Source organism: Ceratotherium simum, chromosome 9 (assembly GCF_057802395.1).
Source record: "Ceratotherium simum simum isolate JZ-2026a chromosome 9, ASM5780239v1, whole genome shotgun sequence".
NCBI lineage: Eukaryota > Metazoa > Chordata > Mammalia > Perissodactyla > Rhinocerotidae > Ceratotherium > Ceratotherium simum.
This window is the reverse complement of record NC_141908.1, coordinates 30,522,958-30,549,351: the sequence shown is the minus strand read 5'-3', so window position 1 is coordinate 30,549,351 and position 26,394 is coordinate 30,522,958. Positions and strand designations below refer to the sequence as shown.

Sequence of the window (26,394 nt, the reverse complement as noted above, 5' to 3'; positions counted from 1 at the left end):
TCGCCCCACTGTAGGGGCTCCACACACCCTGCCTGTGCAGGCCCGCAAATTCCCCATGGACTTGCTGGTGGGCAGGGTTAGTCCCTAGGGCGAGCTGCTTGCCCTGGCTGAGCTGGATTAAATTGATGGTTTAGTGGGTGGAGCAAGCCCCTGCACTCTCAGTCCAGGGGAAGAAATCCAGTGGCGTCTGCCAACATCTTGTGTCAGCACACCTGTGCTAGGTCACAATACTGGCTGCCGCCAGTGTCTCAATCCCTGGGGAGGTGGTCCCAGCCACCTCCTACGTTTCTGAGACGTGCTCAGAGTTTATCAAGTGAGTCTGTTTTACTAAAGGACTATGCACCTTTCTTTCTGATGATTTTGTGTTGGTTTTCGCAATGGGTGAATTTGTGCGTGGGCCCTTTAAGAGCAGGCTTTTCTTTCTCTTATATTCCGTAGCTTTTCTGAGGGTATTCCGTTGGTTTTAATAGCCAGCAAAACCAAGTATTATGACACTCATCTCAGGTGTGCTGATTTCAAAAGCTGCTTATTGTGGCATAGCTCTCCTGCTCAGATCTCCTGCTCCTCCAGGAAAAGCTTCGTACCTTAAGATCACTCCCAGCCATGAAGCACCATGGCTAGAATGGGTTTTTTTTTCTCAGCAGAAAGATAGTTCTGCCTCTTCTACCTCAGTCAATGTTGTCCCTTGTTGTGGGGGTTCTTTTTATCCAGTTTCCAGCTCTCTCTCAGAGGTAATTGTTCCATAGTTAGTTATAAATTTGTTGTGTCTCTGGCAGGAGGTAAGTTCAGAGTCCTCCTAAGCTTCCATCTTCCCTGCAATCAAAGTGTTTTTTTTATTGTGGCAAAATACACATTATATTTAATTTACCATCTTAACTATTTTTAAATATACAGTTCACTGGCATTAAATACATTCATAGTGTTGTGCTACTATCATCATTATCCATCTCCAGACTCTTTTCATCTGTGAAACTGAAACTCTGTACCCGTTAAAAAATAACTCCTCATTCTTCCCTTCCTCCCAGCCACTGACTACCACCATTCTACTTTTTGTCTCTATGATTTTGACTGTTCTGAGTACTTCATATAAGTGAATCATACAGTATTTGTCTTATAGTGACTGGCATAATTCACTTAACATAGTGCCTTAAGCTTCATCTATGTTGTGGCATATATCGGAAGTTCCTTCCATTTTAAGGTTGCATATTCTATCGTGTGTATATACTGTAATTTGGATTATCCATTTATCTGTCGATGGACACTTGGGCTGCTTCCATGTTTTGTCAGTTGTGAATAATGCTGCTCTGTACATGAGTGTACAAATATCTCCTTAGGACCCTGATTTTTATTCTTTCAGTATATACCCAGAAGTGGAATGACTGGTAATTCTATTTTTAATTTTTTTAGGAACTACCATACTGTTTTCCACAGCTGCTATACCATTTTACATTCCCACCAACAGTGCACAAGGTTCTAGTATCTCCACATTGTCCCCAACACTTGTTATTTTCTGTTTTTTTGATAGTTGCCATCCTAATGGGTGTGTGGTAGTATCTCATTGTTGTCTTAATTTGCATTTCCCTAATGATTAGTGATGTTGAGCATCTTTTCGTGTGCTTATTTGTATGTCTTCTTTGGAGAAATGTCTATTCAGATCCTTGGCCCATTTTTTAATTGAGTTGTTTGCTGTTGTGTTGTTGAATTTTAGGAGTTCTATATATATTCTGGACTTTAATCCCTTGTCAGGTAAGTGATTTGCAAATGTTTTCTCCCATTCTTTGGGTTGCCTTTTTACTCTGTTAGTAGTAGTGTCTTTTAGTGCACAAATTTAAAAATTTTTCACCAAGTCCAATTTATCTAATTTTTTTCTTTTGCCTGTGCCTTTGGTGTCATATGCAGGAAATTATTGCAAAATCGAATGTCATGAGGCTTTTGCCCTATGTTTTCTTCTAAGACATTTATAGTTTCAGGTTATCTATTTAGGTTTTTGAACCATTCTGTGTTGATTTTTTTTATCTATGGTGATAGGAAAGAGTTCAACTTCATTCTTTTGCATGTGGATATCCAGTTTTCCCAGCACCATTTGTTGAAAAAACTGTGCTTGCCCCATTGAATGGTCTTGGCACTCTTGTCAAAAAGCATTTGACCATATATATGGAGATATGTATGTGTCTATTCCTGGTCTCTCTGTTCTCTTCTATTGGCCTGTATGTCATTGTTTATGCCAGTACCACTTTGTTTTGTTTACTGTAGCTTTGTGGTAAGTTTTGAAATCAAAAAGTATTAGTCCTTCAGCTTTTTTGTTCTTTTTCAAGATTTTATTTGGCTATTTGGGGTTACTTGAGATTCCATATGAATTTTAGTATTGGTTTTTCTCTTTTTGCAAAAACATCATTGGGATTTTGATAGAGATTGATTGAATCTGTAGATTGTGCTGGGTAATATTGACACCTTAATAATATTTTAAGTCTTTTCAATCTATGAACATGGGCATGTATTTCCATTTATGTTTTCTTCAATTTCTTTCACCAAGCTTTGTAGTTTTCATTTACAAGTCTTTCACCTCCTTGGCTAAGTTAATTCCTAAGTATTTTATTTTCTTTGATATTGTTGTAAATGGAGTTGTTTTCTTGATTTCCTTTTCAGATTGTGTTAGAAATACAACTGAAGTTTTTGTGTTGACTTTGTATCCTTCTACTTTGCTGAATTCATTTATTAGTTCTAATAGTTTTTTTGTGTGGAATCTTTAGGATTTTCTATATATAAGATTATATTATCTGCAGTCAGAGACAGTTTTATTTCTGTTCCAATTTGGATACCTTTAATTCTTTTTCTTGCCTAATTGCTCAGGCTAGAACTTCCAGTACTATGTTGAATAGAAGTGGTGAAAGCAGGCATCCTTGCCTTGTTCCTGATTGTAAAGGAAAAGCTTTCAGTCTTGCACCATGATGTTCACTGCGGATTTTTCATATATAGCTTTTGTTATTTTGTTAAAGTAATTACCTTCTAATCCTAGTTGGTTTAGTGTTCTTATCATGAAAGAGTGTTGAATTTTTTTAATGCTTTTTCTGCATCGATTGAGATAATTATGTTTTTTTCCCTTTGTTCTATTAATGTGGTCTATTACATCGATCAGTTTTCATATGTTGAACCCTCCTTGCATTCCAGGAATAAATCCTACTTGGTCATGGTGTATAATCTGTTTAATATGCTACTGAATTCAATTTGCTAGTATTTTGTCATTTTTACATCAGTGTTCATAAGGAATATTGATCTGTAGTTTTATTGTAGTGTCTGTCTGGCTTTGCTATCAGGGTAATGCTGGCCTTGAAGAATGAATTATGAAGTGTTCCCCCCTCTTGAGTTTTTTGGAGAAGTTTGAGAAGGATTGATGTTAGTTCTTCTTCAAGCGTGTGGGAGAATTCACTAGTGAAGCCATCGGGTCCAGGACTTTTTTTTGTCAAAAGACTTTTTTGTTTTTGATTTAGTCTCCTTGCTAGTTATAGGTCTATTCAGATTTTCTGTTTCTTTGTGATTTAGTCTTGGTAGATTTTGTGTTTCTATGAATTTGTTCATTTTATCTGTGTTATGCAATTTGTTGGCATATAGTTCACAGTACTCTTAGAATCCTTTTTTAATTCTGTAGAATCAGTAGTGAGGTCCCCACTTTTGCTTCTAATTTTATTCATTTGAATCTCCTCTTTTTTTTCTTGGTCCATCTCGCTAAAAATTCGTCAATTTTGTTGATCTTTTCAAAGACCCAACTTTTGGTTTCATTGATTCTCCCTCTTGTTTTCCTGTTCTCTATTTGTTTATCTCTGCTCTAATCTTTAATATTTCCTTCCATCTGCTAGCTTTAGGTTTAATTTGTTCTTCTTTTTTGTAGTTCCTTAGGTTGTAAAATTAGATTGTTGATTTGAGATCTTTCTTGTTTTTAAATTTAAAGAGTTGATAGCTGTAAATTTCTTCCTTAGCATTGCTTTAGCTGTGTGCCATGAGTTTTGGTATATTTGCATTTATCTTAAATTTTATATACAAGTGGTCTTTTTCTGTACTTCTTGCTTACAGTTCTGATTTGAATAGTTGTCCTCAAATATTTCTTTTATTTCATCACTTGTGACTTACTTTCTAAGAAAAAATTAAAATTTCTGGAAAAATTCTAGTACCTTCATTTCCTTTGCCTTTGCTTTTTCTGGTTTAATTTCAAAAATGAAAACCTTTGAACCCTACTTTTTCATATGTTTAGTAATAGATTTAAAGTCAGTCTTGCCAAATTTTTCAGATATGCTAAAACTGGCATCCAGTGACTGCAGGTTTGAAATGAGTAGGAAGAGTATTCCAAATCAGGGCAAAATTATAAGTCAAGAAACGGAGGCTGATTGGAGTACTGGTATATATTAATAAAATAAGTAAAAGTGTAGATTTTGACTAGTAATTTTAATGTTCATTTTAAACATTCCTCTTAATCTTCCAATTCTTAATTGAAGGCAGTATAAATAAAATATGAAATATGTTAGCCTAATTCCCAAAAGGAGAATATATTACTAATCTTTTTTTTAAATGTATGAGTAGCAAGCTATCAATCCAGGATTATAAAATGATAGAAATAATTGATATTCTTTTTCTAAGGACAGTTAACTTTACCTTCTCTTGAATCATCAGACTACAGCTTTATAAGGTTTGCAAGTTGATTTAAAAGTTATTTGTGGGCCAGCCCCGTGGCTTAGCAGTTAAGTGCGCGCGCTCCGCTGCTGGCAGCCGGGTTCGGATCCCGGGCCCACACCGACACACTGCTTCTCCAGCCATGCTGAGGCTGCATCCCACATACAGCAACTAGAAGGATGTGCAGCTATGACATACAACTATCTACTGGGGTTTTGGGGGGAAAATAAATAAAGAAATAAATCTTAAAAAAAACAGTTATTCGTAAAAGAAATTTTTGTGTATTTTATCTTTTGTTAATCTTATGACTTCTCTGTTAAAAGAAATAAATTTCTAGGGGCCAGCCCCATGGCGTTGCAGTTAAGTGCACGCGCTCCACTGCTGGCGGCCCAGGTTCAAATCCCAGGCGCGCACTGATGCACCACTTGTCAGGCTGTGCTGTGGCAGCGTCCCATATAAAGTAGAGGAAGATGGGCACGGATGTTAGCCCAGGGCCAGTCTTCCTCAGCAAAAAGAGGAGGATTGGCATGGATGTTAGCTCAAGGCTGATCTTCCTCACAAACAAAAAAAGAAAGAAATTTCTTAAACAAATTAACTATATTTTAAACATTTTGAAATTCTGTTGTTGTGACAGGACCATGATAATATTATACTGCATATATTTTACTTGAATTATAAAATGTCATGCTCTGTATTTAGCTTATTCCTTTTAGCTATATTAACTTATTATTCTAAATGTAACTTATTCTTTTTTATTAGGCTAAGCAGTTAATTTAACTTAACCTGGCTCCTTTTTGGCAGCTAGTTTATCTGTGGACATCCTCCACTGCCTAGCATTTATTCATTTACCAAGTACTTTTTTGAAAACCATTGAATGCCAATATTACACTAGTTGATTTAGATATAATGATAGTATAATTTCTGAGCCCTTCTTTCAAGGAGCCTGTGGTCCGGTGGAGCAAACAGATAAGTAAACACAGAGTTAGTTACATCACTGTGTGCTAATTAAGTTAGGTAAAAGGAGAAATAACGTATATCCTGAAAGGACTTGAGGAACACATAACCCTCAACAATGTGTAGGAATGTATAAGGGTGTCACAGAAAGTATTCCAGAGTAAATAATATCTCAACTAAGACCTGAGGTTAGAGTGAGGCAGCCTACAGAGAATTGTTGATTGTTCATTAAGCAAAGGAGCTAGTGAGTTAAACTGGGAACTAGTCTTTTGGAAATTTCCTTTTAAATCATGTTAGGAAATTTGAAATTCAGAATTTGGGGGATTGGAAATGGAATTGAACTTTTTTTTGTCAAAATGGTATCGCAAATGGGAACAAGGCATGGAGACCTATAAAGAAGCTGTCATAGATTTCCAGTCAAGAAATATTGGTGATCTGAAGTGAGATAGAAGCAGCTAGTGACAAATGGATTGGGTTGACATTTTTTAGGCAATAGAATAGACCAACTGTTACTTGGAACTTTGAGATTGAAAAATTAGGTTTACTCACTCTAGCAGAACATAATTTGAGAGAAGGATCTTAAAGAAACCAATAATGGAGCAAGTGTGGAAGCTAAAGAAATGATATGAGGATAAGCCATTCCTTGGGATTACCCATTGCACTGCTCCTTGCAATAGTATGAATAAGTAATAGTAGGTTCTACCAAAATTTCTGCAGCTACGTAATCATAATTGCAGTCACCTAGGTTTGTGTTTGATACCAACATGAATAATCACTTAGTCATGCATAGGCATGCAGCCCTTCTTACATTTTATGTCTAGTCCTAATGTTTTAGAATAGTAAATAAAATCATAGTGTAGAAAGCATGGTAGAAAGTGGAAGGAGACCCAGGATCCACTGGTGTAATTTGAGGAGAAATTCAACCCAACTTATTCTAATAATCTATCTGCGGATAATAGAGATTTAGTTGTACTGCTAATATTAACTTTTTTTTGGTCATTAAGCAGTTGAAAAAAAACTATAAAATTAGAGTTCTTTTTCTTAAACTTTTTATTTTGAAATTATTATGGACTCATAGAAGTTGTAAAAATAGTACACAGGATCCTCTAAACCCTTCACCCAGCTTCCCTTAAGGGTGACATCTTACGTAACTGTAGCACAATATCAACACCAGGAAAATGACATTGGTATAACACTTTTAACTAGACAACAGACCTTATTCAGTTTTTATTGGTTTTTACTTGCATTCATTTGTGTGTCTGTATAATTCTCTGCGATTTGATGCCATGTATTGATTTGTGTGACCACCACCGCGATAAAGATATAGAACTGTTCCATCATTACAAAGAAAATCCCTGATGCATCTGCTTTATAGTCATACCCACCCCTCAACCCTGTCCCTGTCTCCTAGCCACCAGGGATCTGTTCTTCGTCGCTATAGGTTTTTCATTTCAAGAATGGTATTTAAATGGAATCATACAATATGTAATTTTTTGAGATTGGCCTTTTTTTTCCTAAGCATAATGCCTTTGAGATCCATCTAAGTTGTTGTATGTGTTAATAGTTACTGCTTTTTTTTGCTCAGTTATATTCCCCTGTATGTATGGATATTTCAGAGTTTCTTTAATCCCATTGGTTTGTTGAAAGACATCTGTATTGTTTCCAGTTTTTTTGACTATTACAAGTAAACTTGTTATGAACATTCATGTTACAGGTTTTTGTTTGAACATAAGTTCTTATTTCTCTGGGATAAATACCCAAGAGTACAATTGCTGTGTTGCATGGTAAGTGTATGTTTAGTTTTTTAAGAAACTGCCAGAAAGAAACTGCAGAGTGGCTGTACAAATTCATATTCTCAGCAGTAGTTGTATGAGAAATCCAGTTTTCTGCATCATCACCAGCAATTTGGTGTTTTTTCTCTTTTTTATTTTAGCTGTTTTCATAGATATGCATTGCTATCTCATTGTGGTTTTAATTTGCATTTTCCTGATGGTTAATGATGTTAAACATCTTTTCATGTGTTTACTTGCCATCAATATACCTTCTTTGGTGAAATGTTTGTCTTTTTCCCATTTTTCTAATTGGATTGTTTCTTTATTGTTGAGTTTTGAAGATTCTTTATATGTAAGTTCTTTGCCAGATACGTGGTTTGCAAATATTTTTTCCCAGTTTGAAGCTTGTCTTTTCATCTATAAAATTAGAATTGTCCTTTAAAATATTCTTTGTTATAGAGTGGAGATTTGACTATTACTTGAAGGGGCAAGATGTATTAAAATTAATCTTTTAACTAAGACTTAATTTACAGTCAAAATGTATGTAGGTTAGGCACTGAAGTAGTGTGTTTGTTTCTTTCATGAATGATCCCCAAGTGAAGAAAAATGCATGCTTTTAATAGCTTACCTGAATTATATTTGATGCAAGGAGCCAGATTAGACACCTACCCTGGGACCTCAGACATTTTACTTAGCTTTTCTGAGCAGTGTTTTTTTAATCCATGAAATGGAGAAAAATATATTTTAATTCCAATAATACTGTGACATAGCTAATACAGTTCTAAAAAATAAGGCATATTTTGAAAGCTTTCTTCCACTTTTTAAAAATTCAGTTTTCCTTATTGTCTAGGGGGCAGTTCCATGGTTTACTGTGATTTCAGATTTTGGCTTGTGTACCTTTTTCACAGTCAAGAGTATCTTAAACCAGAATGAGGGTATCGTTTCATGTTGCTAGAAGGGTTTTTCCCACACACAACTTTCATTTAAAGAAAAAAAATTAAAATAACTAGAATAAAATAAAAATAATTAATGTAAAGATTCTCAAGCAAGGTGCCTTATGTAGACATAAAAGGCTGTTACAAAGGTGCCCTTGGGCACCTGAGAAAACCACTTTTCTCCTCAGAAAGAAATTTCTTAAGGGATAAGATATTAGGCGAGTACTCTGTTCTTGAGTTTCCAATTTGAAAGCCTAGAGCCAGAAGCCCTTTGGGGTTTGAGCCTTAGCTACCTGGCTTATACAGTAAGGGGGAGACAGATTTGCTCGGTATCTGTCTGTCAAGGACTTGCTCAGCTGCTGTCCTTTTAGCATTTCCAGAGAAGAAGAAGACAGCATTCCAAGAGTTGGCGTCTAATTGTCAGTATGTGAAATTAATAAATATGAATGTAAAATGTAATACTGCCGCAGTGGCTCATCTGCTTTCAAGTTACTGAAATTTGTACTTTTTTAAAACAGTTGGTTGAGTAAGTAACATTTGGTTATGTATAACCAAGTATTTACACTTATAAATATATATATAATAGTTATATTTAACCAAGTATAACTTGGTTGGGATCAAATCCTGGCTCTGCCACTCACATGCTGTTTCATTTTGGTCAGTTACTTAACCTTTCTGTGTGTTCTGATCTTCAAGGGGGATTATAATAGTACTTATTCCATAGGATTTTTTTGAGGATTAAATGAGTTAATAAATGCAAAGCACTTGTAACAATTCCTGATACATAAACACTACTTAAACTGTTACTACCCGACTAGTAAAGTATTCCTATAGGAAATTAGTGTTAAGAAAATTAGATCTTTCAGCCAAAGGTGTTTATCTATGAGTATGTTGCCCTAAAGGGAAGTTTGCAAAAGTTATCAATTTTTTTCGTATGTATATTTTTCATTCTAGTTATCATTGCACCTTTATTTTAGACATTATGCTAAAATGTTTGGAATTTTAAAATATCCTCAATTTGGGAACACTGTCAATTAAACAGACAATTTTGTTTAGTATAATTTGATTATGGATAAAAAGAAATACAAGCAGTTATGGATATTCACGGAAGAGTCTCAAATGACTGTGTATGATTGATGAGTGGAGCAAGAAAGTGAAGGCCTTCTAAAAGGGATTATCCTGTGGGATGAATTGGGGAAGAAACATTAAGGAAGCACATAGGTTCTTTTTTTTTTTTAAAGGCAAGGAAGAGAAGGTGAATAGTAGATTGAAGGGAAAGGTAGGAATAGTTGTCTGTAAGAACCATATAAAGTGTGGTATGGGAGTGTCAAATGAGCTTGTACTTAGACAAAAAGGAACCGTTGACAGTTTTTAAAGTTTGAGAAATTTAAACATTTTTCACATTTTAAAACTTGTGTTTATTTTGATTCTATAATAGTAAATTCTTAATCTGTTTAAGCCAATAGTCTATTACATTCATGCTAAATTTTTTTTTTTAAGGATTTCACTTTGTCGAAATGAGCAGTCGTAAATCAAAGAGTAACAACTTAATGCATTCAGAGTGCCTTTCACAGGTTAGTATATATTTACATTAATCTTAAGGTCTGTTACCATGCAAAGGTGATCAGAGAAATAGTCATCTTCTTAACTTGAATTCTCCCCTTAGCACTTGTGAAGAATCGCTCGCCATTCTCAGGGTGAGAATGTCTTATGCTACTTCTTAATTTCATGCTTTGTAAGTCTTTGGATAGTTGGAATCCTGACTTTACTCATGTCTTCGTAAATGTGGTCTGATTTCAGTTTAGTTTAATATTATCTTCAGAGTTTGTACTTTTTTTGTTAAATGTATTCCTAAGTATTTTATGCCTTTTGATGCTAAATGGAATTATTTTCTTAATTTTATTTTTGATTTGTTATTTGCTAGTGTATCTAAATGCACTTGATTTTTGTATATTAATCTTGTATCCTGCAACCTTGCTGAACTCATTTATTAGTTCTAATAGGTTTTTAGTTATTCCTTAGGATTTTCTGTATGTAAGATCATGTCATCTGCAAATAGAGATAGTTTTACTTCTTCCTTTCCAATCTGGATGTCTTTCATTTCTTTTTCTTATCTAATTGCCCTGGCTAGAACCTTCTTTGCAATATTGAATAAAAGTGGCAAGAGCAGACACTCATGTTTGGTTTTTGATATTGGGCGAATACATTCAGTCTTTCACCATTGAGTATGTTGTTAGCTATAGGTTTTTGTACATGCCCTTTATCAGATTTAGGAAGTTCCCTTATATTCCTAGTATATTGAGTGTTTTTGTCATCAACATTTAATATTTTCTTAAGTGCATGCTGTTTTCCAAATGCTGAGCATATATCTATATGTCTCTCTCTTAAGGAGTCTATTAGGGAATGGGCATGACATTTCTTCCCTGGCATTTCTATTTATCTGGCTTGACCAGACTACATTTTTTTTTTTTTTGGTGAGGAAGATTTGCCCTGAGCTAACGTCTGTTGCCAATCTTCCTCTTTTTGCTGAGGAAGATTAGCCCTGAGCTAACATCTGTGCCAGTCTTCCTCTGTTCTTTATATGTGGGATGCCGCCACAGCATGGCTTGATAAGTGGTGTGTAGGTCCACGCCCGGGATCCGAACCTGTGAACCCTGGGCCACCGAAGCAGAGCACGCGAACTTAACCACTATGCCACCAGGCCGGCCCCATGGTTCATCTTTTTAAGGAATGTGCTAGATTGTCTGACATAATTTTTTACAACTAAGTCTAAGCCCTTCATTCTAAGGCGAACTCAAAATTTAGCTCTTTACAGGAATTTTTTTCTTAATTCATTCCAATGATTCCTTATTTTATAGCCTGGATAAATGTGATTTCTTCCATATAAAACTGACCATTTCCTTATGTGCTGAATTACTGTTTTTTTGCAGATTGCTTCTAATGTGTCATGTCTTTCCAATGTATTTGCAGTGTTTTTTAGGCGTGGATCACGCTCTTTTAGTAGTATTGTTCTCTGTAACTAATAGGTCCTCAATAACTATATGTACTTTTAAACTTCTATTATTTCCTCAGAATCCTGACTTTTATGACAGGTGCAGATTGATAGGGCTTTAGTTAAGCCCAGTTTAGATGTGTTGGTCTCCAGAGATTGAGGTGTGGTGCATGAGCATTACTAGATTAGATTACATTATTAGATTCTCTTCTATCTTTGTTCCTTGGCTGACATGTTATACAAAATGAGGTATTTATTCATTTACATGCATTAAAACAGCCCTCAAATTACTGATGTAGCTAAAAATAAGTAAATCTCTCTCTTGTTGAAACCTTCACAACTAAATTCTCATCTTTTCTCTGTGACTTGAGATAGGTAAAAATAACCTTAATTTTACAACTCATGAAAATGTTGCCAGAACTCTTGAAGACAAGTTATTTAGGGAGGGTTGAATTCATTCTTTAATACCTAATTCTGCTATAAATGTCCTCATTCATTTTTAATTGCATGTATAATATTTTCATTTATATTCACTTTATTTTCATCAGGTACAAAGAATTTTACGTGAAAGATTTTGTCATCAGAGTCCACATAGTAACCTATTTGGAGTACAAGTACAATATAAGTAAGTTTAGCTATCCCCTTGATATTTCCTTATGAACCTACACCCTTTAGGTTTTGCAAAAAGTATCATACACAAATTTTGTCTTAAACAAGGCTAACGAACACTTTTTTGTGGTAAAAAATTTTGCTTTGTGTATAGAAACACTGAATACCATGAAGCAAGAACAGATGTAAATATTTCCATAATGAGAAAGCCCTTTAACTTTCAAAGTCTGTTGTGTTTCTGTTATCTGGTATTAAGGAGAGAATTCTGAGCTTCTTGCACCTAATACTCGACAGCCAGCTGTGGAATGAAAGGTCCTAAGAGTTGCCACTGTTGTTCCTTGTCCCTTATCATCATAAAGACCAAGATATTTCAAACTTGCTTGGTTTCCTCTTGAGGTTTCCGGAGAATCGGTATTGGCCTACCATCTCTTCTGTGTTCCTCTGTGTAGGACTATTTAGAGCATAAGTCAAGTGCCCAGAGGGAGAGAGAAAAGGAATGCATGTTTTCTGTCATATTCAAATTCAGCTTTTACAAAGTATTACCTAGCACATTATTCCAGCTTTTCTTTTTAAATTTTGGCCTATTTATATCATTTCAGACACTTAATTGAGCTGCTAAAAAGAACTGCTATCCATGGAGAAAGTAATTCTGTTCTCATTATTGGACCCCGAGGATCAGGAAAGACCATGGTAAAAGCTGTTGATTTCTGGTGCTTCTTTGCTTTGGTAGGCATGTGATGATTCTTATAGACAACACCGAAGATGTTTTTCATTATTTTGTTACTAACATTTTGCTTTTTTTTTTTAATCACAGAAGACATGCAAACCTTGTAAAGCTGAGCTGTATATTTGAGTTGAACATATCTTTTTTTACCTTATTTTTCCCCACGGTAACCAATTTTTAATTCATGTTTTTTCTATCATGGTCTTTTGTCCTTGAAGAATTAGTGATTACCAGTGGAAAAAGCAAACTAGCATTTATTGAGCATGTACCTCGTGCCTTTTATCTATGTTCTATCATTTACTCTTTACACTAACCCTGCAAGGTAGGTATTGTCCCTGTATATAGATGAGGTAACTATCATGCTATTCATTCTTTTTTTCCCTATTATTTTATTGTTTCTTGTTTAGCCCTAACTCAAGCAATTTTTTTCATATGTATACTCACATCTTCTAGAATTCTCTTCTACTTTTCATCTTTATCATATTTGCTTAGTTACCGCAAAAAAATACTCTTGTTTTTTCCCCTCATTCTCTCTTTTCACATTCTTTATTCAGTATATGAGACAAATTATGGCTGTGTTACATTGAAAAAATTACTATTTAATTTTAAATAGTTGGACTGTGTGAAATCTGTTTTCTGCTGTATTCCATGCAGTAAATTTAGATTTCTCACTAAAATACTATTTTTATTATGTGTAGAAATAAAATTATGTATTATTATTATGTATTAACTAAAATTATGTAAAATAGAAGTAAAATTATGTTTTTTTTTAAGCAGTATGTCTTGACTGTGCATTATGTAAAGATGATGAAATTAGGGCTTTAAGATTTTACTGTTATCACCCATTTCTAGTATTGTTTGAAGTACATAAATTAGGAATATAGATCCCGATACTTTCTTTTCTTTTTTAATCTTTTAAGAATTTTTCACATTTATTAATTATAATTATATTTATAATATTTTTTTAGTTTTGACTCTGTGTTTAATTTGGTTTAGTCCTTATGCTCAGTCCTTTTATACAACCACTATTTCTTTATTCTTGAGTTCTTTTTTATGATTTTCCTTTGTGTTTGACTTCAGTGCTGTTTTGGGTAGTTTTTACAAGAGAACTATGTGACTAATATGCTTTTGAGCTATTAGAATATTTTAAATTATTAATAATTCTATTAACAATAGAAAAAATGAGCAAAGGATATGCATAGAAAAGTCACAGAAAATTAACTATGAATCAGTCTTAAATTTATAAACGTGTTCAGTTTCACTCATAAGTAAATTAAATAAAAGCTATAGCAGTTTTCTCTATTGACAAATAGGGAAATAGGTTGACAAAAAACCTGTGAGATTGATAGCACACTAAATTTGTGAAATTTTTTTTTTTTAAGATTGGCCCTGAGGTAACATCTATTGCCAATCTTCCTTTTTTTTCTTTTTTCTCCCCAAAGCCCCAGTATGTTGTTGTATATCATAGTTGTAGAGTTGTAGCTCTTCTGTATGGGATGCTACCTCAGCATGGCTTGATGAGCAGTGAGTAGGTCCGTGCCCAGGATCTGAACCGGCAAACCCGAGGCCGCTGAAGCAGAACGCACGAACTTAACTGCTATGCCACCGGGCTGGCCCCTAAATTTGTGAATTTGGGTGGAAACAGACATGCATGTTTCTGCTGGTAGTGTAAATTGACACAACTAGAGTTAGACAAAATCTAACCACGTTACAAATGCATATACCTTTGACTCAGCAACATTTCTAGGAATTTACGGTTGAGAAATGATGTATGTACAAAGTTACTCATTGCAGCACTGTTTGCTAATAGTGAAAGATGAGAAACAACATCAGCAGGGTACTGGTTAATAAATCATGGTGCATCCATACATAAATAGACTATTATGCTACAGTAAGAAGAATAAAGAAACATTTGGGTATTAAGAAAAGGGAAGAGGGGCCGGCCCGGTGGCGCAAGCGGTTAAGTGCACGCGCTCCGCTGCGGCGGCCCGGGGTTCGCTGGTTCGGATCCCGGGCGCGCACCGACGCACTGCTTGGCAAGCCATGCTGTGGCGGCGTCCCATATAAAGTGGAGGAAGATGGGCACAGATGTTAGCCCAGGGCCGTCTTCCTCAGCAAAAAAAAAAAGAGGAGGATTGGCGGATGTTAGCTCAGGGCTGATCTCCTCACAAAAAAAAAAAAAAAAAGGGAAGAGAAAAAGGTTCATATTTCTGTTGGTTTGTATATGGACCAAAAATTCCCTGAAATATTAAATAATAATAATACTGAGTTATTTGTTGAGGGGGATAGGACCTGGGAAAATGGGAACAGAGGTAGGAAACTTTTCACTACATATGTTTTTATACTTTTTGATGCATGAACTATATGACTGTATGACCTATTTAAGAAACTAAAGAATGAAAAGTTGGTTTAAGACAAAGGAAAAAAAAAAACTCAACAACCTGGTTAACAGAACAGTTCACTAAAGCCATCCAGACCACAAAAATATGAAAGAGAAAGGAAGTTTAGTAACATGGGAAATGTAAAAAAAAATAAAGAATATTTTAAATACATCAAAAATTATTTTCCACGTAACCTACAGTATGGCTGGGGTTGAACTCTTGGGTCACATTCTTCTTCCTTTTGGAATTATAAAGATTTTATTGAATTTATGTTTTGTGGGAACACTCCAGGGAGAGGCTTTTTTTTTGCCCTTATAAATTACTATAACCTGGATAGTCTAGATTATGTAGTCGTTGCAACCCCAAATCTCAGTGTCTTGACGCGACAGAAGTTTACTGTTTGCTTTTGCTGTGTGCCCAGTGTGGATCAGCAAGGGGGCACTGCTGTTTGTAGTCACTCAAGAGGAGTGGTGGAGGTTATATCAGCATGTTCTTCCACAGGCACCCCAGTGAAGGGAAGGGAACGTGATGAATCATGGATGTATTCTTAAAGTTCCTGCCTAGATACAGAGCACATCTCCTCACAGTTCACTGGCCAGAGTGAGTCACATGGTCGCATCTAATTTCAAGAGAGCAAGGAAATGCCTTCCTCATAGGTATCTAGAAGGAAGGATAACCAGAAATATTGGTGAATGTCACTGATAACCATCATAGCTAACTTGTTTTCAGTTTGTGTATGACTTTTCCCTGTCTGGGTGCTTGTGGAATTTCTTTATCTTGACAGTGTGAAAATTTCACAGGCTGTGTCTTAAGTGTTGGCCATAAAAACTGATACTCTGCAAACCCTCTTAATATGAATTTATGTCTTTCTTCAGTAAAGGATAATTTTCTTTCTTTTTTTTTTTCCAGTTTTCCTTATTTCATTATCTTTGAAAAACACATCATCATACGAATGTATGAAGAACATTTTTAGATAATACTAATTCTTCAGAAAGGTCCATAGTGATATTCTTGTGTCAGTAGAGGAGAAAATGAGATCCAGGAAATCAATACATTAGATGTATTATTCCATTGTAAACTGTGCAACTTAAAACAAAATGGCATTGTAACAGAGAAGCTGAATCTCAATGATTTGTATTTCAAAGTGTCAAGCCTAAAAGTACAACTTGAGTAGCTAATAACTCAATTTATTCTAAACTTCATCTTGGAAGTTTATCCTTAAAGGCATGTAGAAAGTGTAGAAAAAAGGAAATAGAGCTAGTAAACACTTATAAAAATGTTTTAGTAAATACAAATTAAAACTACACTTCATTTCATTAGTAAATTGGCTAAAATAGATATTTCTTGCCAGAAAAATTAAGCAGATAGTACAGAGAGTTCCCATATACTGCCCCCCGCCCCCCACGCGCACACACATGCATGGTTTCCCCTATAATTAACATCTTGCCTTAGTGTGGTATGTTTGTTAAAATTAATGAACCAATATTGATATGTTATTGTTAACTAAAATCCATAGTTTACATTAAGGTTCACTCTTTGTGTTGTACAATACTGTGGGTTTTAACAAATGCATAATGTCATGTATCCACTATTACAGTGTCATACAAAATAGTTTCACCACCCTAAAAATTCCCTGTGTTTTTACCTGTTTATCCTCCTACCCCTAACCCCTGGCAACCACTGATCTTTTTACTGTCTCCACAGTTTTGCCTTTTTCAGAATGTCATATAGTTAATCGTACAATAGATAGCCTTCTGTAGATTGGCTTCTTTGATTTAGCAATATGCAGTTAAGGTTCCTGTATGTCATTTCATGTTTTGACAGCTCATTTCTTTTAATCACTGAATAATATTCCGTTGTATGAATGTACTACTGTTTATCCATTCACCTATTAAAGGACATTTTGGTTGGTTCTAATTTTTGGCAAGTATGAATAAAGCTACTGTAAATACTGGTGTGCAGGTTTTTATGTGGTCATAAGTCTTCAACTTAATTGGGTAAATACTTAGGAGCACCAATTGCTGGATCATATGGTAAGACTATGTTTAGCTTTATAAGAAGCTGCCAAACTGTCTTCTAAAGTGACTGTACCATTTTGCTTTCTCACCAGCAGTGAAGGAGAGTTTCTGTTGTTGTGCATCCTCATCAGCTTTTGATATTGTCAGTTTTTATAATCTTAACCATTCTAATAGATATATAGTGGTAACCCATTGCAATTTTTATTTGCAATTCTCTAATGATGTATGATATTGACCATCTTTTCACATGCAATTTGATCTGTATATCTTTGGTGAGATATTTTATGACTGTTTTTAAATTTCATTGTTTCTTTTCCAGTACGTTTTAAGAGTGCTTTGTATATTTTGGATTTATCAGATAGGTGTTTTGCAAATATTTTCTCCCAGTCTGTGGTTTGTCTTTTAATTCTATTAATAATGTCCATGGCAGAGCAAAAGTTTTTCATTTTAAAAAAGTCCAACTTATCAACTGTTTCTTTCATGGATCATGATTTTGGTGTTGCGTCTAAAACTTCATCACCAAACAAACCCAAGATCATCTAGGTTTTCTCCTGTGTTTTTGTAGAAGTTTTATAGTTCTTTACGTTTTACAGTTAAATCTATGGTTCATTTTGAGTTAATTTTTGTGAAAGATATAATGTTTGTGTCTAGATTTATTTTTTTGCATATGAATGTCCAATTGTTCCAGTGCCATTTGTTGAAGACTATCTTTTCTTCATTGAATTACCTTTGCTGCTTTGTCAAAATCGGTTGTCTGCATGTGTATGTGTCTATTTCTGAGTTCTATTCTGTTCCCTTGATCTATTTGTCTCTTCTTTTGCCAGCATCACACTGTCTTGATAACTGTAGCTTGGTGATAGTAAGTCTTGAGGTTGGGTAGTGTCAAGTCTTCTGACTTTGTGCTTCTTCAATGTTGTTTTGGCAGTGCTGGGTACTTTGCCTTTCTATATTAACTTTAGAATCAATTTGTCCCTATCCACAAAGTACTGGGAATTTTTGTGTTCAATTGTGGGATTTTGTGTTGAATCTATAGATCACAGGAGAAGTGGTTTCTTAACTGTTGAATCCTCACATTCATAAACCTGGAATTTCTCTCCATTTATTTAGGTCTTTCATCAAAGTTTTGTGGTTTTCCTCATATAGATCTTATCATATTTTGGTGGATTTATACCTAAGTACTTAAATTTTTTTGGTGCTAATGTGAATAGTTATTATGTTTTTAATTTCATATTCCAAGGAAATAGAAAAGCAAATGACTTTTGTGTATTACCTTATATCCTGCAGCCTTGCTATAATTGATTATCAGTTCCAGGAATTTGTCAGTTCTTTGGGATTTTCTACATAGATGATCATGTCATCTGCAAACAAAGACAGTTTTATTTCTTCCTTCCCGATCTCTATCTATACCTTTTATTTCCTTTTCTTGTCTTACTGCATTAGTTATTCACATAAAATTAACTGATATTATACAAACTCTCTTAATATGAACTTCTCTAAAGAATAATTTTATTTTTCAGTATTTCTTCTCTTTCATTTCCTGTCATTTCTTAGAATTAGAGTGTCCCATTATTAAGCCTTCTTTCTCATTTCTATGTGTCCTTTCTCCTTGTTTCTCTCTTTTCGTCTTATTCTTCCTCTCCCTCAGCATTCTACCATATCACCAATGTGATTTTATTCTTTGTCAGTTCTCTTGTTTTCTTCTTCTAATATGATATTGCATTTTCATTTCCTAACAGTCCTTCCTTCTTGTCTAGCCCCTTGTCATGTTTCTTCTGGGTCCAGTGTTTTGTGTTTGCCTAAGTCAAGCTTAAGTAGCTCAAAACATTTATTTTCTAACATATACATTTTCAGTAGTAATTAATCTTTCTCATCAGCTTGCCATTACCTTTCTTTCACGTTATATCATCTTTTTATAAATTCCTATGTCGTTTTTTTCTCTTTACTCAGGTTTAAAGAAGGAGACACTTGTTAAGACAGTATTTATCAGTTTATTACATGGGTAGATTATTCTTGGCACGCTGACACTTTATCCAGTTGTTGTTACTTCTTAAACCAGAGCCTTGTTCTGGTGCTTTGAAGTCATTTATCTAGTGTGACTTCACTGTAATATGGAAGAATGCCCTACCTGGTATTCTGTTTCAGTACAATTTAATTTATTCCTGCTGCAATATTAAGAGGTCAAAGAACTAAGGAGCCTTGTTTAACTTGTGCCACTTTTGTAATTTGTTGTTTGTGGGAGTATCCTGAGATATAAAATAGGTTATTCTTAGACAAGAACTCTCATTAGTATAATTATGTAAATTCAAATAAAAAGATAAGATTACAGTAGATTTAAAACACTGTCCTTGGCCAAACTATCTGAAATACAAAAATTCAAAATCCACATTTAATTGATAAAGATAGCAGATAGTGTGGTTTGTTGTATTTCAAACTTTTTGTTTCAAAAAATAGATATGATTCGAAATGACAGATTGGACCTTGGAAAATTCTCTTCTATACAGAAATTACTGTAGACAAAGAAACTTGCTAGATGGTTAAATAGGATATTTCTTCTAGTTGATGTTTCTTCTAGTTGCATATTGCTGAATCTTGTATTTATTAAAGTGTTTGGGAATTGTAATAGTAGGTGAGCATAAAAATCCCTGGATACTGGCAGGTCTAAGTGAACTATGCTAGTATGTTTGTAAAATTAATTTTTAGCTATAAAGAATGTATAAATGGAGTAGCCAAATTGGCTGTGCTGGTTGGTGCAACATTAATAACCAACTAAATTTTTTTAATATATGATGTAGTTTAAAATATTTGAAAAGATTACATTGTATTCATGAAAAAAAAGCTCACTTAAATTACATGATTGTTTACCTAGCTAATTATACAGTAAATTTTAGCAATATCTAGATTGGAACTGAGATTATTATTTGAATACATACTTGCTAATACATTTAAATTATCATTTCAGACCACACACGCACCCCATAAAAAAGTTGTGAGCTCATTCAGGCAAATTGTCATAACTTGGTGTATCAGGTAAATTCAGTGGAAAGAGTGCTATAAACCTGTTACAATTCTCTTTGTGCATATGTAAAATGAAAGTATTATTAACCCCACTTCATTCTGCAAAGTGTTTAGAATGGGTTTCAACAATTCATCAAACGTAAAATGATTTAAAACATAAAATCAGAGCCCAGAAAATATAAATATTATGTAAGTAAAATAACAAGAGGTGGGGGCAAGAACATAGCAGTTTCCTAAGAAAATATGGCAAAAGCAATATTTTGAGAGAGAGTTTGTATCAACTGGAAACGAACTCTTGTGATAGAGTCTCACTTGATCCACAGGCAGGGAAGTACCACCTCATCTTTTGACAGTTCTCTATAAAGAATGTCACTTCTCAGCTAGGCTTTTACTCATAGTATGACTGTTGATAATTTGAGGTTGCCTCTTTTTAGGAAGACCTGAACTACCTGTGATCTGAGATAGAATTCCACATGCTTTAAAAACCATACAAATATATCAGGAATAGCTAGTATCTTTGATATCCTGTTGTGAAACTTAATAGTTTAAAATGAACATATTTGCTTCCTATTGCACAAAGATGTTGCATTGACACATAGAAGTAGAATATTGCAAATACAAATAGTATTTTGTTTTTCAAAATAGTTTACCAGATGTCCCAGTGTCTTTGTTGAATAATCCTATTTGTTCTCACTAAATTTTGATGCCATCTTTACTCATTTTTTTTTTTATATGCAGCCTGTTTTCCTGGACCATTTATTTTGTGATAGTACCTTCTAGAAGGAATAGTCCTTCATTGTTGCTCTTCCTTTTAAAAAGCTTTTTGGGTTTTCTTAATTCTGTTCATTTTCAAATTTTAAAAAATATATGCAGTATTAATATGAGGATATATGATATTGTAATATGAATGATAAGATGTCACAAATAAAAAATATAAAGAATGTAAATATGTGGCATAGACATCTGTAATTATAAAAATGTGAACCCTTATAATTGATCAGTTTAAGGTAGTATAATACTCTCTGGGTATATTTTTAGTAGTAATTAATATTATATATATATTATTAGTAGTAATAATTTTTTTCATTGCAAGCTCTAAGTTTCTTTAATAAGGACTTTCTCTCTATACCTGGCAACTGACAGAAGGAACATCTCTTTTTCAGCCTTACCTCTTGGTATTTCCTTTCTGATTTTCATTTCATGATAGCATACAAAGTAGTTCATAGTATTTCATAGCAATTGATATATTGGGGATAGACTTTTTGCAAGCATTTAGCATTGTTCTGATGCATACTTTTCAAGTTTTTAACTGATTTCAATGATATTTAGTAGGGAAAATGTTAGATGTGTAAGGAACTGAGACATGAAGTTTTTAAGTAGCTGTAGTTTTCTGTGACTTGTAGAGAAATATTTCTTTGAAAACTTGAGGGTTGTTTCTAAACATTTATTAGAAATTTGGGTAGATGACTGAGAGAATGTGACATCAATCTTGGCTCTGGTGTCTTAAGAGTCAGACATTAAATTTTCTGGTTAAACCTTTTATCTGTAAAGAATCTATAAATTTATTTGTTAACTTAAAATGGCAATATGTTTATATTCTCTTCCTGTTATTCAAGAATATGGGCTTATCATCTTTTACCTATTATTAAATATTTTATTAACTTTTTAATATTATTTAGTTAATAAACCGTGCTTTGAAAGAATTAATGGAAGTAGAAGAAGTGAGTGAAAATATATTACAAGTTCACCTAAATGGTAAGTACATCATCATTTTCCATTGGAAATAATATAAGCCATGTGAGCTTTTTATATTATGAGACTAAATTCACTTGTATGTGTTTTAAATCTGGATTAATAATTATATTTTAAAAACTAGATCCATGTTTAACAACTTTTACTTTAGCACACCATGCACAATATCTTTAGAAACTAAAACAATAACAATAATAATAAAGAAAGCACATAAGGACTCTTGTTTTTTTGTCTTTTTCTTTTCTTTTAAAATAACACTAACCCCAAGGAAGATGGTTCTTTGAGTCTACCAAGTGTGGTCATTGCTGAGTTTTAAAAAGAGAATAATGTAAACTAACAGGCTATGACTTTTTTCTTTCTTGTTAAATTTAAAAAGCATTAGAAAATTTACTTAACTGAAAAATAATCCACACAGTTTCCAAATATGTATTTCATTTTAATTAAATACTTTTAAATGGACTTTATTTCAGGACTGCTGCAGATCAATGATAAAATTGCCCTAAAGGAAATCACAAGGCAGTTAAATCTGGAAAATGTAGTTGGAGACAAAGTTTTTGTAAGTATCATTACCATTCTTTTATTAAATAGGCTTCAAGGTAAAGTCTATATAGCATAGATATTTTTATATTTTTGTAAGGCTAGGGAGGTTTCAGAGATTCTCAACTGAAATATGCAAGATTCTTATCATAAAATGTGTAAGGTACTAGTATGCACTTATTCATCAAATCTTTATTTTTAGATTGTTGGGGGAGTGGATTATACTAGCTCTAAAATATAGCTAAGAAATCCAGGTTTATGTAGATATTATCTGTATTTGTTTATCTGTAAGATAAATATTCTGATTCTCTATCCTTTGAGATAGATTAGTATGTTTTTAAAAATACTATACTCTAGCAGTCTGTTTCCAGTCTTCTGAGACTTGGGTAGCATGGAAGTAGTGGAAAATGTGCTGAATTTGAAGCTAAAAAGGTGGATTTGAACTTGCCTTAGCAACCCATTGACTGCCTGGTGACATGGTCTAATGAATACCTCTGAATTTCAGATTCCTCATCTGTTAAATGGGCATTATCTTATTATACTTCACAGATTTATTCTAAAGACAGAAGGAAGCATTAAGCATCATTTATGTTTAAAAAAAAAAACTGAATGGTAATGTACTCTACAAATGTCAATTATCTCTTACTATTAAAATGTTGTCAGGGGCTGGCCCGGTGGTGTAGTGGTTAAGTTCGCATGCTCTGCTTCGGCTGCCCGGGGTTCGCAGGTTTGAATCCCAGGTGCAGGCTTATGCACCGCTTATCAAGCCATGGTGTGGCAGGCGTTCCACATATAAAGTAGAGGAAGATGGGCGCAGATGTTAGCCCAGGGCCAATCTTCCTCAGCAAAAAGAGGAGGATTGGCAACATATGTTAGCTTAGGGCTGATCTTCCTCACCAAAAAAAATAAATCAAATAAAATGTTTTCAGGAACTTACCGTACCTCATTATTGTAATAGCTTGGAATCTCAGGACTGTGAACATCAGTAACTTAAAAGAAACTGATTAGAACTGTTTTGGAACTTTTATTAAACTTTTTACCTGTCACTTGATTTATAGGGCTCAAGGCAAACATGATTAACTTAATTTGCAGCTTCCTTAATTTTCATGATGAAATGACTCGTCCTTATACTGCTTATGCAATTGAAGTGGGTTATGTACATTCCACGTTTATTTTCTCTTCACTGGTGTTCATGTAGTGCGGTGACTCTAATCTCTAAACTGTGTACTCTCTACTGCAGTGACACAGCCATAGTTATGTAAGCATCCTAGCATTTAGTAATTTCATTCTTTAATAATTATCTATAAAACGTTGAGCCAATCATGTGTTACCCTTTCATTGTCTGCAAGTCTTTGAATTGCAGGTTCAAAATGCCTCTTCTATAAATATAATGTTCTACCTTCTGTTCAGAATGTAATGTTGAAGATAGTAGCCTACTTGGTAAAGGAGAGTTACTATCATGTGGTCTCTGTTTGGCTTTTGTTTTCCAATTGATGTAGATAGGTTTTTCTAACTTATCTAAATGAACCTGTTCATAATGGATTCGTAGGAAATAACAAAAGGCACAGTTGTTTATCATCCTAGTCATCACTATTGTTATCATAATCATCACATATAGAGATTATTAGTTTAACTTCTACATTATATTGATTAGGCACTTGAGGCACAGAGAGCATAATTAGCTTGCCTAAAGTCATAAAATGACAAAGGCTGGACATTAAGAACCTAAGTCACTTAACCTGGAATCTTTCTGTTTTGATAAACTTATAGCAAATTTGTATATTCTTATATATATCTCTATATATGTATATTTACATAGGTACATACATATAATATATGTGCTATATATTTATATAAGTATATACTTAGTCTTAATGTCAGGTATAATACAAAGACAAGCAACCTGTGAGTGACTTTGACCACTGATTTCCCTACAGATTTTCTCTGAGCCTTTGTTTGTATCATGGTAAATACCTCTTGTCCTGCCTACCTTGGAAATAGTATTGACTTGACAGCATGCAATCATCACAAAATATGTGGAAGTTCTTAAAAACCTATTATGCTATTTTATGTCAGTTCTCTCGATTGGGAAACAAACAAATGGGTTTCTTTTCTGCTTTACATCTCCTCAGATTTAAAGTTGGCTGTTTCTTTAAATTAAAAAATCTGAATGGAGTAAAAATTAATGACTTCAATGAAAATTAAAAGCCCTTATCCACAAACTGGAACATCTGGATAATGCATCTGCTACTCTTATTAATTTCCATCTAGAATATTTAAATTGTATCCAAAAATATGTTCCAAGTAAACGTAGTGATATTTGTATGATATATACAAATTCCATGATATACTCCTTAATAGAGAAACACTATTGTAGTATCTAGTATTTGAGGCAAATTTCTTCTCCTTTTTCCCTTTGGACCTCACTTAAATTCATGGGCATTTTTTTAGCAGTACAAATTAATTTGAGGCTTGCAAGAGCCTGATGTGTTTGAAGATACAAAGTGCAATGGATTTCTAGTTCTCTGACTGTATTTAGAATATAGCAACTCTTAAAAACTACCTTTAAATAAAGTTAACATTTTTATAGGTTTTATCCAGAAAATATAAAATTTTGAACATGACATAGTAATGCCATTTTCAGTGCTGTGCCATCTCTGCTTTTATATTTAATATAAGTTTTAGATGGTAAGCATGGAGATATTCAGCTGAGAATCTGACCAATGACTATAATTTACTAGAAAAAATAGATACACAATATCTATATAATGTCTAAGAGTCAAATAGCCCTCTTTTATTTTTTATTTTACTAAACTTCTAGTCATGGTATCTTTTTTTGGTTATTTAGGGAAGCTTTGCTGAAAACCTTTCATTTCTTCTGGAAGCTTTACAAAAAGGTAAATATTAGCATATTTAATAGTATCAAAAGAGATTTGTTTAGCTGTATTTTTCCCCTGGTTATAAGGGTAATACATAACTTTTACAAAAAAACTAATAAAAAAGAAATATAAGGATGATCGATGTAATCCCACCACTGTAATAGTGATTATTCCGATTAATATTTGGTTTCATATCTTTATTCACCTGCAGTATGTCATTGATATAGATGGACATAAGAATAAAACCATTTTCCATGTTATTGTGTAATCTACATCTTTCCACTTACTAACAGTATGTTGTGAGCATCTTTTCATGTCATTAAATATTGAGCTGCATCATCATTTCTGTGGTTTTCATATATTCTAATTTATAAATATAAATTAACTATAATTAAAAATTATAAAGATAATAAATTATAACTTATTTTTTCTCTTAAATTTGGTATAGACCTTTCTGCTGAATAGAAGTTTTAATTTTTGTTAATTTTTTTTTTTCTGAGGCAGATTCACCCTGAGCTAACATCTGTTGCCAATCTTCCCCTTTTTTGCTGAGGAAGATTCATCCTGAGCTAACATCTGTTGCCAGTCTTCCTCTAATTTGTATGTGAGCCATCACCACAGCATGGCCACTGATGAGTGGTGTAGGACCACGCCTGGGAACCGAACCCAGGCTACCACAGCAGAATGCAATGAACTTAACTCCTAGGCCACCAGGACTGCCCCTTAAATTTTGTACATAGTCAAAATTTTTTCTATCCTTCAGATTTAGAAGACATTCACTTAGGTTTTCATCTAATACGTATACTTATAATTCATAATTTGCCTGGAATTTATTTTGCTAAGGTGTAAAATGGAGATCTAACCTTATATACTACTTTTCCCCATTGATATGTAGCCCTATAGTTTATCAAATACTAAATTTCTGTATCATGTAAGTCTGTTTCTAGACTTTTGAGTAGTCACTGTGGTTTTTATGCCATTTAGGTTAGTGTATATATTTTATTATCTGTTGGAGTAAGTGTCCCCTTACCAGATTTTATTTTCACTTTTTTATGCAAATATAAAATCTTAAATCTTAACCTAACAGCGATTCTTCTGCTAAAGTAGTTTCCATTGTTGTGATGAGAAAAATGAATCCACAGAGTCATGTTGAAATTTCCCCTG

General features: G+C 33.7%; 1 protein-coding gene across 10 annotated transcripts in view; it reads left to right on the top strand.

Annotated features, from left to right (window-relative positions):
• ORC4 (origin recognition complex subunit 4) overlaps positions 1 to 26,394 on the top strand; it is a 76,059-nt gene that overhangs the window by 31,188 nt on the left and 18,477 nt on the right. For 4 of the 10 annotated variants that reach the window (XM_087435136.1, XM_087435140.1, XM_087435138.1 and 1 more), the window contains exons 2-7: positions 9,824 to 9,897; positions 11,864 to 11,940; positions 12,524 to 12,650; positions 21,742 to 21,817; positions 22,285 to 22,370; positions 25,200 to 25,248. In XM_087435136.1, coding sequence (XP_087291262.1) covers positions 9,841 to 9,897; positions 11,864 to 11,940; positions 12,524 to 12,650; positions 21,742 to 21,817; positions 22,285 to 22,370; positions 25,200 to 25,248 — 472 coding nt within the window. In that variant the 5' untranslated portion in view covers positions 9,824 to 9,840. Of the gene's footprint in view, positions 1 to 7,379; positions 7,401 to 9,823; positions 9,898 to 11,863; positions 11,941 to 12,523; positions 12,651 to 12,738; positions 12,815 to 15,530; positions 15,630 to 21,741; positions 21,818 to 22,284; positions 22,371 to 25,199; positions 25,249 to 26,394 lie in introns of those variants that run through there. The other 6 variants (XM_087435141.1, XM_087435139.1, XM_004423847.3 and 3 more) reach the window with 4 other exon arrangements.